A 13574-nucleotide genomic window follows, 5' to 3' on the forward strand; every position below is an offset into this window, starting at 1 on the left:
GGCTTAGGTCAAGTTGCATTTTCTTCTTTTATGAGCTATATAAATATTATAATAGAATTGAGCTTGAAAATTCTGTGTTATTCTTTTGTGACAATTATGGAGCATTCCATCGCTGAAAATATTCATTTTCCCAATTGAATCTAGCTGCAAAGAATATAATTGAATGATGTAGATTGTCATTGAGTCTATCAATAAATAAAAAATGAGTTACATTACTATGCCCTCTTGTGCCATATATCTACTTATAATTTTTTTTATGTAGATTATTTAAATCACGAGTAAATGCCATTTTCAGTCCTTAACTATTTGTTCGATAGACTTCTCACGCCCTAAAAAATTTAAACATCCAGATCGGTTCCTATCTACTTTGATATATGTACGTTCAAGTCCCTATCTACTTTGAGTAAATGCCCTTTTCGGTCTCTAACCAGGGATTGAAACATACATATATCAAAGTAGATAGAGACCAATTTAAATATTTAAATTTCTTAAGAAGTGGGAAGTCCATCTAACAAATGGTTAGAGACCGAAAAAGACATTTACTCTTTAAATCATAAAAAAAATTACATTTTGCTAGTGGAAAATGACCTATATCATTCCTTGAAAATAACATATATATATAAGTCAACTTGTTTCTTCTGCAATTTAAGAGAATAATATTAGTATATTAACTATTGGTCATCGTGTATTTAGTTTTAATTATACACGAAGAAAATAAAACAACGATAATGTTGGCAAATTCAAGCTGCAGAATCAAGTAAGCTACCCAAGGTAGCATAGCATAACAGCGTCCTAATATGAATATGTATATAGCAACCTATGCATTTTTCGTCCTCTAAATTTAATTAGCCATAAATGAGAGTTTAGATATAGTACCACCCCTATATTAGATTAGATATAATAAGTTTAACACTGCCTTATAGGCACATCTATAATCTATAATATTAATTATTCAGTCAGTCCTACAGCTATACAACCCTATAACACAGGGCGGCTCCATTAAATACCATTTAACAAAAGTCAATTTCCATAATCAATCAAATAATTAACTTAAGAGATTCTCATCAGCTACAAAGGAATCTTGTTGCATATATAGCAGCTAAATAACCCATGATGATGAAGTTAATTAATTAATGTAATTATTATACACACCACACACAAAAGTAGTAAAATTACACTTTGAAAGGGGCATGATCATAAACGGTCATAAAGGGTTCCAATTTTCCATGCTATCTTACCATGCAACTCTTTTTACATCACTTTCGTGTCAGATTCCCTAACGTGAGAAATCACAGACACACAAAAGTAGACATAGAAAAGGCAACCCTTTTTTTTTTTCAGATCATAATTTTGGGTTAATCAGATCCTGAAACAAACTGCACCTGCATGTGACGAAAAACAAAAACAAAAAAATATAACATTTTATAAAAAAATAATAATAACCTAGTTTCGTTTTAATTAATTAATGTAGAAACTCAGGTACAGTCGATTTCACATAAAGTTGATACCTAAGAGCTGTTAGATGATTTGACTGATTTAACTAAATTTTCATCTAACAGCTCTGTGGTATCAAGTTCACGTAGTATCAAGTTCACGTAAGGTCTATTTTATCTTGAGTTTTCACCATTAATTAAAGATTAGAAAAATTAATTAATTAATTAATTAATTATATTTGGCTACTACTGAGTACTGACCATAGTCTTTGTTCTGAGCCAACGAGTTCTTGCAATGAGCGATGGCTCCTTGGATTGCGTTCTGCAACTCTTCCGTTGTCGAAGTATCAGCGTAAGAGAACCCTCCGGCGGTGGAGAGAACGCCGGAGTGTGTCGGAGAGGACCTCATGGACGAAGGGCAGCTTGAAACGTAGATGCTCTTTCGTCGAGGGTAGTTCAAGTTTCCCGAGAAGGAAGAATGCGACGAAGAAGAAACCAGTGCGCTTTTATTGATCTCCGTCGTTTCCTTCTTCAAGCAGGAAAATGATGATGAAGAAGAATAAGAAGGAGGAGGAGGAGGAGCGTTCTGTGTTTCCATGGCGGATCTGTTTGCTACTTTTTTCGAAGACGACGATGACGCTTGCGTTGTTTTCTGGTGATCCTTATTATGTTTGTGAGAGAACAACAATGGCTTCTTCACTTTGTTCAGATACTTTCTTATAACCTCCTTGGCGGTGCTTCCCATTTTCTTCACCGACCTTGAGGGTTCAGAAACGGAAACAGAGACGCTCTCATGAGTTTCGACGCGGTTTTTGCGGAAAACAGAGGAGAATCTAGAGAACGAGAAGTACTTGTTGTTGTTGTTATTCGTGGCGGCGGTGGTGGTGGCGGTTTTCTTGTCGCAGTGGAAGGCATTGGTGATGGTGGTGTTATGGCGGTTGACGAAGTTGTTTTCGTCGTCGGTGACAGAGCTGGGGCGGGAGGAATCGCAGTCGTAGGTGAAGGAGGAAGAGGTGGAGGTGGTGCTGGCGGTAGAGTGACGTGGCGCGGCGGCGGAGGAGGAGGACGAGAGGAGGAGAGTGCGGACCATGGAGATGCGAGGGGAGAGGTGAAGAGGGAGGAGCTGGCCTTTGTAGAAGAGCTCATCGGCGGGGCAGAGAAGAGTGGAGGATTTTCGAGGTGAGATTGAGATTGTGAACTCGAAATCAGAAGAAGAAGAAGAAGAAAAGGAATGGGTTGGGGATGGTGGAAGAGTGGATGAATGTGAAGAAGGGTTTGGTCTATTATTACTTGTTCTCGTTCTTCTTCTTCTCCCCATCTTGTTTCTTCATCTACTGCTGTTGTTCTTTCGAGGTAAAAAAAAAGTTTTGGTTATTGACCAAGATTCTGCCATTTATACAGCTTTGAATGACTGGTCAATGCTTCTTCTCTAACAACAATGCCACGTGACTATCACGTGTCTTCACTGCAATTTTTTTATGGAAAATGCTAGTTGTACAATACTTTTCAGCCTTTAATCAGATTTAAATAATATTTAATTATTTTTTATTAAAACATGTTCCTATTTTATAGATACATATCCATAAATAAATTTAATTTAAATTTTAAAATCTACCCACTTTATTAGTAGTTATGTGACTTTCCTTTATTTTCGGAACTTCAAGTAACAACTAAAGTCTTTTATTCCTTATTCTAAGCACAGTGCGTTACATGTTCCAAAACCAAAAAGGTACGCACAGCTGAATTCTTCTTCTCTTATTCGTTGGTGAAGACATATCACCATTTTCCAGAGCTGAAGCACTCCCTCTCCCTCGTTCTGCATTATTAAAAGGTAAGTAGGTAAATTTACTTTCTACACGTGTTTATATAATTTAAAGAGAAGTATCATTTTCAATATTTCTAATTATATTTTACTTTAAATATAAAAATTCTATTGTTATTTAATTGGAATATGGTTGATCTTATTTAATTTATTAATAGAGTTGTTACAAATAAAATACTTTGTACATAAGTAGTTTGAGCAAAGAAGCAAAAAAAAAAATATGGAGTTTAAGAGAGAGGATGTAGATGGTATAGTCATAAAAATTCTGTTGTTATTGTTCATTTTTAACACATCTGATAGTATGATATTTTATTTAAAATATTTTTAAAACACATCTAAAACTATACTATATTTAAATATATAAATTTAAACATTAATAAGATAATTAATCTTTTAATTTTTTATTTGATCAAATGCATACAATATTTATTATTTAAATTATTAGTTGGATTTTTTTCGATACTTATTTGAACATTAACGTTTTCAAAATTATTATAATCAACAATTAATTTAAAATTGTATTGTTTTTTTTCGATTATAACACATCTGATAGTATGATATTTTATACAAAATATTTTTAAAACACATCCAAAATCGTGCCAATTTTAATAATACAATATAAACGTTAATAATACAATTAATGTATTTATTTTCGATTCGATAAAATGTATATAATATTTATTATTTTAACTATTAGTTGGATTTTTTTCGATACTTATTTGAACAATAACGTTTTCAAAATTATTATAATCAACAATTAATTTAAGTTGTTTTTTATTTATAAAAAATATCTAACATATATGATCATGGTATTAGTTGGAATTTTTATTACTTGTTTGAGCATTAATATTTATTTATCTTAATTTTTTTTATTGATGTTATTGGTGGATATTTTAGATAATGGTTGGAAATAGTTTATTTCGTAAATTTATTACACATTTAAAATAATACAATCGAACTTATAATATTGCTAGAACACATCGAAAAATATATCAAATAGCACAAGATTTTTTTTTGGTCGTACTGATCCAAACTGTTTAACCAAATGGACACTTGGTTATTAATTTGCAAATATTTTAATTAATTACAATTTTGTATTTTTCTAATATTATAATGACCATTATTTTATTTATAATATTAGACATCAACATGGCATTTGCTATAGACTTGAACACGCAGCCGTCATCAGAAGAACTTCACTCATTTGATACCCATATTGATATGGACGATATAAATATTTGTAATAGCTCAAGCAATTCTGCTACAGAAACTGAGTGCACGACTGAGGTAGTTGACATTTTTTTATTTGGAATTTTTTATAATGTATTAATTTATTCTTCTGATATTTATGGCCGACTTTTTTTCTTGCATGCTAATTATAGGTTATATTTTAATATATATATATATATATTCCTGTGAACACATCCAAATATCCGAGTAATGGCACTATAAATATATATATATATATATGCACGTATTATTGTGTTATTTTTGTGTCACAATCCTTGTTAGTATGTTTTGTTTTTTTAGGTCATAATTCATCCCACTATTTCTGATGAGGAGATTCCAAAAGTGGGGATGCTATTTGGAACCCTCGAAGAAGCACGCCAATTTTACTACAACTATGCCAATAAAGTGGGATTCGAGCCTCATATAAGAAACACTAACTTCCACAAGAATGGAAAAACACCCATTAACCAATCCATACAGTGTAATAGAGATGGATACCGAACAAAGAAGAATCCGGTAACCCATAGGTCAAACACAGTCTCATCTGTACACTGTAAAGCTCGCATCTATGTGAAACTTGACACAGAGCTTGAAAAATGGATACTGTCGAAGGTAGAATTAACTCACACGCATCGATGTGATCCCAGTTTGTCATGGATGTTTAAGAAAAACAGGGAACTCACCATGCACGTTAAGGATGTCATTGAACGCAATGACCAGGCTGGTATACGACCTTCGAAGACTTTTCAGGCGCTTGCTGATGAAGCTGGTGGTCGTTCTAATCTGAAATTTCTTGAGAAGGATGTTAGAAATTATATATCTGGTAAACTCCGAATCAATGGAGATGATACTGATGCGCAAGAGATGCTGGACTATTTTACCAGGATGAAAGAGCAGAACCCAAATTTCTTCTACGACATTTGTCTCTATAGTGACAATAGTCTCAAGCATGCATTTTGGGCGGATGCTCGATCAAGAGCTGCTTACGAGTATTTTGGTGACGTGGTGTCATTTGACACCACATACAAACTCAACAAGTAACTTCTTTTTCTTGGTTTATTTTTTATAGGATTCATTAATTTACAAGCTCACTGAGTGCCCCACGTGTTGATTTTTTTATAGATATGAGATGCCAGTTGCAGCATTTGTGGGTGTTAATCACCACGGAAGGTCATGTCTTTTCGGGTGTGCTTTATTGGGCAACGAAGAGACTGAGTCCTTTGAATGGCTCATGCAAACATTTATAAAATGTATGGGAAAAACACCAGATGGAATCTTAACTGACCAATGCGGAGCCATGGCAACAGCCATTCGAAATGTCATGCCAAACACTAGGCATAGATTGTGCATTTGGCACATCACGAGGAAGATACCCCATAAACTTGGAAAGTTGAGCCGATATGAGGAAATTAAAGCTACAATGCATGGGATTATTTGGGAGTCTCATTCGCGAGAATCGTTTGAAAGTTCATGGTATGACTTCATTGAAGAGTATACCCTTCATGACAACAACTGGCTTAACGGTATGAATGCACATGCAAAACTTGATTGGTCTGTTTATTTGTCGTTTTAAGTGTTGACTAGATTTTGTAAAAAAAATGAACTTAAGCTAAATATCCTTTCATGCATGTTTAGTGAGACAACATAGGTGACTATTTTAAAAGCAAATATGTCTTTCAAATGCAGATATCTATCATATTCGCAATATATGGGTCCCTGTTTTTCTAGAGCATGAATTTTGGGCTGGCATGAGGAGTACACAACGGAGTGAGAGCATGCATTCTTTCTTTGATAAGTACCTAACGTGTAGGAGCAGTTTAGTTCAATTTGTGCACCAGTATGACAATTGTCTTGCAGATAAGGAACAACAGGAGTTGGAGTGCGATGCAGCAGACAATAGGGGCCTGATCCCATGTGTATCGAACTCTCCTATTGAGAAGCAGTTCCAATATGAGTACACCAACAACATATTTCGCAATGTTCAAGCCGAATTTATCAAAAAGTGTGACTGCAACCTGTCTCCAAGGGCAGTGAAGGACAACCAATACTTCTATGAAGTGACTCAACAGAAGATAATTAAGGGGATGTCTTTTTACAGCGAGTATGAAGTTGTGTTTTGTCCTATTTCACACCAGGTTAGGTGCAACTGCTTCAGGTTTGAGTCATATGGTATCCTCTGTTGCCATGTCCTATCGGTTTTATCCCAATGTAGGGTTGACAAGGTGAAATCGTCGTATATACTATCTCGGTGGAGCAAGAATGTTCATCGTAAGCACACTCATATTAGAAGTAGTCACGACTCACGACGCTCTGATGAAAGCATGAATATATTTAGGGGACTGTGTGTTGACTTCTACAATGTGGCCCAGGACTTTGTGCATGACAAGGAGGAGGCTGATATATTGCGTTCCGCTTTTGCGAGTGCTAAAGTGGCACTTACCGAGCATCGGGCAAAACATTCAGAAAGCGTATGCACAAGTGAGTGTTCTGATGGATTAAATGCTTTGCGGAGCCCTCCTCATGTGGTACCTAGGGGGCGCCCAAGCTTCAAGAGACTCGAGGCGGATGTGGACCGGAAAATTAAGAATGGTTCTAAGAAACGTCGAGCTAGTAGTAAACGTACAAAGGTTAGTTATAATGGCCATGGTTTATACAATAATCTTGCTCTTGTTATATTTTTCATGTGTTGAGCCTGTTGAATTTAAGATATTCTCATATGTACAGGAAGGTGCAGCTGTTGAAGGAGACAAACATTTAAACAAGGCCACCGAGAGATGCATTACTGCTAGCAAACACCCTAAGGTTTATTTTAGTGTTTATTGCTAGAGAGTATGTTATAATTTCTGTATTTTGTAATTTAAATATTGTTCATGTATGGATGCAGGATTTTGCTCCTATTGAAGAAGACTGTTTCACCCACAACACCTTTTCTTGTATCCCTGAACATTTTCATCATGCAAAAAATACGCAAATGGATTCCTTAAGCTCGGGGGGATTTACAACATTGTTGAATTCGTTCCAGAACCCTTCTATTCATGTAAGATTTTTGCATCAGAGAACTTTTTATTTATATATTAAGTTGTATTCATCCATTTTTTGTTGACATTAGTTTGTTATATTTGTTTGTAGGCGCACTCTTATATGAATATTGACTAAAGGATAACACATGCAATAGCAGCTCCAGCATCTACATATTCCAAATCCCAATTTTATATTAGGGTGTCTCATGTTTTTTTTTTTTTTTTTGACAATTTCATTTCTATTTCTGAATTTTCGATGTGTTCTAATTCCTTTTTTATATTACAAAAATCTCATTTTTGATGTGTCATAAAAGGGTAGGGTATGTTTCTCATTTTGGAGTGGTAATTTGTTTAATTAATATAGATGACGTTACCTATGTTCTATTACTTAGCAGTTGCAAAGGCTAGGTTTATTGGTTCAAATGAATGAGTTTTAGATGTGTTCAGGAACCAATTTAAAAGATGGGTTATGATTTTGGATGTGCTGCAAGTTAATTTAATTAGCAGTTGAAAACAAATTTTACCTGGCATAACCAAGCTTATGCACAGTGAATGAACAATTATATAAAAGATAAACATAGCAAAATAATTAAGCTTAATTGAGTCTCCTAACAACATAAAAAACGACATCCTTGATTAAAGAGCATAATATATCCATTTTGATAACTAATTATATTTGAATGGAACGGCAGAAATACTTACTTTCTCAATTAAATGACTAATAAATTGTGGAAATAAAAAAATCACGTGACAATTCCTTTAGAATATTTTGAGTAAAGAAGCAAAAAAAAAAATCTGGAAGTTAAGAGAGAAGATGTAGCTAGTATGGTCATAAAAACTGTATTTTTATTTTCCAATTATAACACATCTAATAATATGATATTATATACAAAATATTTCTAAAACACATCCAAAATCATAAAATTACTAGTTTTTAAATATAAACATTTTCAAAATCGCTAAATGCTAGTTTTTAAATATAAACGTACGGAATACAATTAATTTTTTGATTTTTTATTCGATAAAATGCATCTAATATTTATTATGTAAATTATTAGTTGGGTTTTTTTCGTTTCTTATTTGAACTGTCACAAAATAAAGTATTTTGAGTAAAGAAGCCAAAAAATAATTTAGCGTTTAAGAGAGAAAAATAAAGTATTTTGAGTAAAGAAGCCAAAAAATAATTTAGCGTTTAAGAGAGAAGATGTAGCTGGTATAGTCATAAAAATCATGTTCTTATTTTTTAATTATAACACATCTAATAGTACGATATTATATACAAAATATGTTTAAAACACATCCAAAATAATTATATTACTTTTTTGAGCATTAGTATTTATTCATCTTAGTTATTTTATTGATGTTATTGGTTGGTAGTTTTAGATAATAGTTGAAATTAGTTTATGTCGTAAGTTTATTACACATACAAAATAGTACAGTCGAACTGAACATATTTTTGGAACACATCCAAAATTCTATCAAATAGCACAAGAAAATTTTTTTTTTTAGCCTTACTGATCCAAAATGTTTAAGTAAAACGGACACCTAGTTATTAATCTGCATATATTTTAATTGCTGTATCCACAACGCATGAACAATTAACACAAAAGATAAACACATGAAAATAACTAAGGCTAAGTGAGTCTCCTAACAACACGAAAAATAAAGAGATGGTATCCTAGATTAATGAGAAAAATATGTCCATCTTAATAGCTAATTTTATCTGCACAGTGCTATATTTTTCTGTTTCTCCTATTGGCCCTCTTGCATGCTGCCTCTTCTGCTCTTCTTGTTAGCTCAGCAGTGTTTGGCGCAGTCCAAGGATCTCTCAACTCTTTTCTTTTATTCCTTTGAGGTGCACGGCGTAAAGGGGCATGGGCAACAGCCTCCACAGTATTCAGATAACCATTCCACGGATCAAGCACGATGTCTAGTAGGTACTTCCTCCTCATTATAGCCATGTCTTCCTGCATGCATTAATGTTCAATGTCACCAAACGATAATATCATAAAAAATATTAGAAACATTGTTCTAAATGGATCTATGGCCTACCGTTGTCCAAACTGGCACAACATAATCATCCATGTCAAGAGTTTCTGGATCCCACGAGTCCATGAATTTAATGACAAAAACTCCGCAGTCATAACTATCAATCAAGATAAAAGCAAATATGCATCAAGTTAATTTGGTGTTGATACCCAATAAAATAAGACATCACATTGAACCATACTTGTTTGGTTGAATCGGAACATCCACATAAAGGGGCTTTCCTATGCCCTCGTCCTGGACTTTGTACCATGAAAAAGTGAGTTGGGCCAACTCGTCAATAAGCTTGGCCTGTATATAAGAGGACATACCAAAATTAGTCAAATGCAATTGGTTATTGATCTTAATTGGACATGATTGAAATTTGTATCGACCGTGTTTATACTTACCGCATATTCATCCACTTTCACCCTATGATCGGTAAGAGGGGGTCTAACTAGGGAGTCAAGAGCAAAGAATGTCGCACTTTTTGGATGAAAAGCATACAACCACCAGTGATTATCCAGGCAGATGGGTACAAAGAACTGCATCATACTCGGATTTTATTTTTCGATACTCTTACAAAGATACAAAGGGATGCACAAAAAACTTTATACTTGTTGGATGTAATATTTTTGAACATATACCGTATGTCTCTTGGCTGCTTCTACCTTGTTGAACAGACGGATCTCGTTCCCCCAACATTCTGCTAACCCCACATACTCTGAGTTGTGTTTGTCCTCAAATTTTTCAACATTCATAGGTGTCATAACACGACCCTGTACACATTTATTCCGTATTAGTTTATTACTAAGTGTATCGGTGTAAGAAAAAGTAAAAAGTAACATTGATATGTGTTCATCATACCAATATCATTGGATTAATGCAGTAGAAATCTTCTTGAAACCTCTTGGCTGGGAGCCCATTAAAGAGTGCACACATGCACTCTATCACCTGCACATGCATAAAAGCATAAAGGACAAAATGAAAAGAGATGATAAAAGTAGGTTAAAATTCTATATATATAGTTATTATTTGTTAGATTTTTTACCCGACCGTCGACCCATTCCCTCCTTTTTAATGTGTTCAGATCTCTTCGTGTTAGGTCCAACGTATAATGTGTCCGGTACCACACGATAACTTCATCCAACGGATTTCTGTCATCTATTACCCATCTGTACACCTTCTCTTTTGCATTTTCATCAAAATCCGGTGGGATTATAACTGGAGCAGGCGTTGGTGGAGTGTTATTGACAGATGTTGGTTTCGAGGAAAGCCTATTGCACTCTTCAACATCATCTTGGGGCATTCCATGATCAACTTCGCCGCTTTCCATATTATTCACACTTCTGTGGGGTCCAGAATACACAACCATATCTAAACACTTTGATGTCCTGCAATCCCCAAATAAAAGATGGATAGCCAATCCAAAGAAATCCAGTTTATAATCGCTTAAATACTAGTGTACATATTGTATCCCTAGATTGAAACAACAATAATTAATACATGTACTTACTTTACACTCGATTCATTGACAACATGATGCTCTTCGTTGCTCATGGGGCTAGGTGCTCCACATTCAGCAACAACTTCTTCTTGGAGCTCATGACTACACACACTATGTACTTTATGTCAATATAATATAACACAAACAGAGTCACTTATACACATCTAAATTAACAAAATGGCATCCAAATAATTGTGGAAACACATCCAAATTGATACAATTAGTATTTATTCATTTCAATACTATTATACATATCGCATAGGTAAATTTTAACAGTGGTAATTAGTAAACCTACTTACTTTTCAATACTAGCAATGACAGCTTGGTGTTTTTCGTTGCTCACATGATTAGGTTCTCCACAATCAGCAACAACTTCTTCTTGGAGCTCATGTCTACACACACTAAGTCATTTAACTCATTATAATAGGACTTACTTAAACACATCTAAAATTACATAACGTTACACATTTAATTGCTGAAACACATTCAAAATATTACAAATACATATTCTTTCTAATACTAGTGTACATATCGCATAGGTAAATTCTAACATCAATAATTAGTAAATGCACTTAATTTTCAATACTAGCAATGACAGCTTGGTGTTTTTCGTTGCTCACAGGATTAGGTTCTCCACAATCAGCAACAACTTCTTCTTGGAGCTCATGTCTACACACACTAAGTCATTTAACTCATTATAATAGGACTTACTTAAACACATCTAAAATTACATAACGTTACACATTTAATTGCTGAAACACATCCAAAATGATACAAATACATATTCTTTCCAATACTAGTGTACATATCATATAGGTAAATTCTAACATCAATAATTAGTAAATGCACTTATTTTTCAATTCTAGCATCGAAAACTTCTTGGAGATCAAGACTATACACACCAATTCATTCAATTATTAGATAATATAATGAATAATTGCACTCATACAAATCTAGCCACAAAAAGAAGGAATATAAATACGATTTTAAAGAAAAATGTCATTTAAACTTGCCTTTCCTGCCGGTTTTTTGTGCCACTCAACACTCGATATCGAGACAAGGGAACATTAATTTTATCTGAGGATGTTGAGCCTGGGTTCTCTTCATGACATAATTCTTTATCGCTAACGTCAGCCTCGGTGAGAAATTCTTCCTCATCTGACTCGGCAACAATTTTTTTCGGCCTTTTTCTTGTTTGCTCCTTAGTTCGAGGTCTAACTTGTGCACCCCGTCGCTTATCACGTGTTCTCTTTTGTGGTTCATCGACGTTGCCCTTTTCCCTCTCGGATTTTCGTAATTCATCAATCTTCCGAATTAGACCCTATTACATATATTAATTAATTCTCAAGCCTAGGTTCATAGTAAAAAAATTAAATACATGTACATATGTATCTATACCGATTCCCGAACTTGTTCTTCCTTTACTGCTTCTCTAAGCTCAGCAACAGTCCATTCCTTAGTCCATGGTTCACCGCCACCAGAATATCCCCTAAGATCTCCGTGTTTGTTCGTATGCAAGTAAAGTATCTGCCACAAAAACACATGAGTAAATTAGCACTACCATTCAAGTGAATCTAGGTCTAACAAGTGATATGGCTCAACTTACCAAGAGAGCAAACATGCATCCATCAATAGTCCTTATGCCATCTTCCTTATATTTCCTTAAGCCCTCCTTAACACAGTCATAGATGTGTCTACCCCAAAAAAATCTCATTGGATTACGCACATCTATCACGCCCGGGATGAATGAATTGGTAATATACTTATTACTGGAAGCAAAGAGAAAGGCCTTCATGACAAACATTATGAAGTAGCGCCGAAACTCCTCCTTTTCTACTTCTGTTGTAACCGAGCATCTGATAACATGGGTCTTAACCTCTTTTTGGGTTCTGCCTTCAAAGGTATCTATGAGGTTACGATGCTTCTTCGGATCTAATTTCGGAAAGCTATCACCTGTAACACGGAATCCGTATGGTTAAGAGAAGTAGTACTACATCCAAAAGATAACATATATGTACTTTACATTAAATATATACTTTATGTATTACCATTTGTAGGGAGTCCCAATGCTTGACCTATCACTCGTGCATTCACCGGTATGTCTCCGGTCTCAACTTCCAAATGCATTCGATCCTTGTTATATGACCGTGCCAGGGCGACAATCAAATCTTGGCTCATCGACCACTTAGGGATGTGCCTCAGGCATCCAAAACCCATTTTCTCAACTTCTTGGTATTTGATCGGATATTTATCTTTTAAATGATCCATCATATCCGCAATGGCAGTTGGAGAGCAGCGGGTATCAAGTGTTTTCTAAAATATTGAGCCACTAGTTAGTATATGTGTAATTGTGTACCTCACTTGCAAACCTCAAAAATTTTTAAAGTGAGAAACAAATTACCTTTTTAGGACCCTCTGGTTTCTTCGGTCTTCCAACTTTGTTCTTGACATTAGATTCATCAAGTCTGCCATCGGAAGCCTTACTAGCTGCTGATTTTTCTTTCTTTGTACCAGATGAAGTACGTTTTTTAACTGGC

General features: G+C 34.6%; 3 protein-coding genes across 3 annotated transcripts; 2 read left to right on the forward strand and 1 right to left on the reverse strand.

Annotated features, from left to right (window-relative positions):
* Positions 1-1114: 1114 nt before the first annotated feature.
* On the reverse strand, positions 1115-2784 carry LOC107616113 (putative membrane-associated kinase regulator 1). Its single transcript, XM_016318112.3, has 2 exons — positions 1695-2784; positions 1115-1382 (listed from the first exon to the last, which is right to left on the reverse strand). The coding sequence occupies exons 1-2, from the start codon at positions 2749-2751 to the stop codon at positions 1360-1362; spliced, it is 1080 nt and encodes a 359-aa protein (XP_016173598.3). The 5' UTR covers positions 2752-2784; the 3' UTR covers positions 1115-1359.
* A 1620-nt stretch (positions 2785-4404) lies between these two features.
* On the forward strand, positions 4405-6703 carry LOC110266989 (protein FAR-RED IMPAIRED RESPONSE 1-like). The gene is made up of 6 exons (XM_021112103.2): positions 4405-4542; positions 4786-5522; positions 5608-6008; positions 6172-6252; positions 6343-6620; positions 6698-6703. The coding sequence occupies exons 1-6, from the start codon at positions 4405-4407 to the stop codon at positions 6701-6703; spliced, it is 1641 nt and encodes a 546-aa protein (XP_020967762.2).
* A 103-nt stretch (positions 6704-6806) lies between these two features.
* Positions 6807-7723, forward strand: LOC107616111 (uncharacterized). Its single transcript, XM_088498248.1, has 4 exons — positions 6807-7112; positions 7210-7287; positions 7370-7522; positions 7615-7723. Exons 1-4 carry the CDS (start codon positions 6807-6809, stop codon positions 7639-7641), a joined length of 564 nt encoding a protein of 187 aa, XP_088354374.1. The 3' UTR covers positions 7642-7723.
* Positions 7724-13574: the final 5851 nt, after the last annotated feature.

This window comes from Arachis ipaensis, chromosome B9 (genome assembly GCF_059453495.1).
Source record: "Arachis ipaensis isolate K30076 ecotype BB chromosome B9, ASM5945349v1, whole genome shotgun sequence".
NCBI classification, from domain to species: Eukaryota; Viridiplantae; Streptophyta; class Magnoliopsida; order Fabales; family Fabaceae; genus Arachis; species Arachis ipaensis.

Excerpts from the sequence above, each read along its gene's own strand:
- LOC107616113 (XM_016318112.3), bottom strand. The coding sequence starts at position 2,751 with ATGGGGAGAAGAAGAAGAACGAGAACAAGTAATAATAGACCAAACCCT. Across the intron at positions 1,383-1,694 it reads GGCTCAGAACAAAGACTATG|GTGCAGTTTGTTTCAGGATC; the intron begins GTCAGTACTCAG and ends CGTCACATGCAG.
- LOC110266989 (XM_021112103.2), top strand. The coding sequence starts at position 4,405 with ATGGCATTTGCTATAGACTTGAACACGCAGCCGTCATCAGAAGAACTT. Across the intron at positions 4,543-4,785 it reads AAACTGAGTGCACGACTGAG|GTCATAATTCATCCCACTAT; the intron begins GTAGTTGACATT and ends TTGTTTTTTTAG. Across the intron at positions 6,009-6,171 it reads TGACAACAACTGGCTTAACG|ATATCTATCATATTCGCAAT; the intron begins GTATGAATGCAC and ends TTTCAAATGCAG.
- LOC107616111 (XM_088498248.1), top strand. The coding sequence starts at position 6,807 with ATGAATATATTTAGGGGACTGTGTGTTGACTTCTACAATGTGGCCCAG. Across the intron at positions 7,113-7,209 it reads CTAGTAGTAAACGTACAAAG|GAAGGTGCAGCTGTTGAAGG; the intron begins GTTAGTTATAAT and ends TCATATGTACAG. Across the intron at positions 7,523-7,614 it reads TCCAGAACCCTTCTATTCAT|GCGCACTCTTATATGAATAT; the intron begins GTAAGATTTTTG and ends ATTTGTTTGTAG.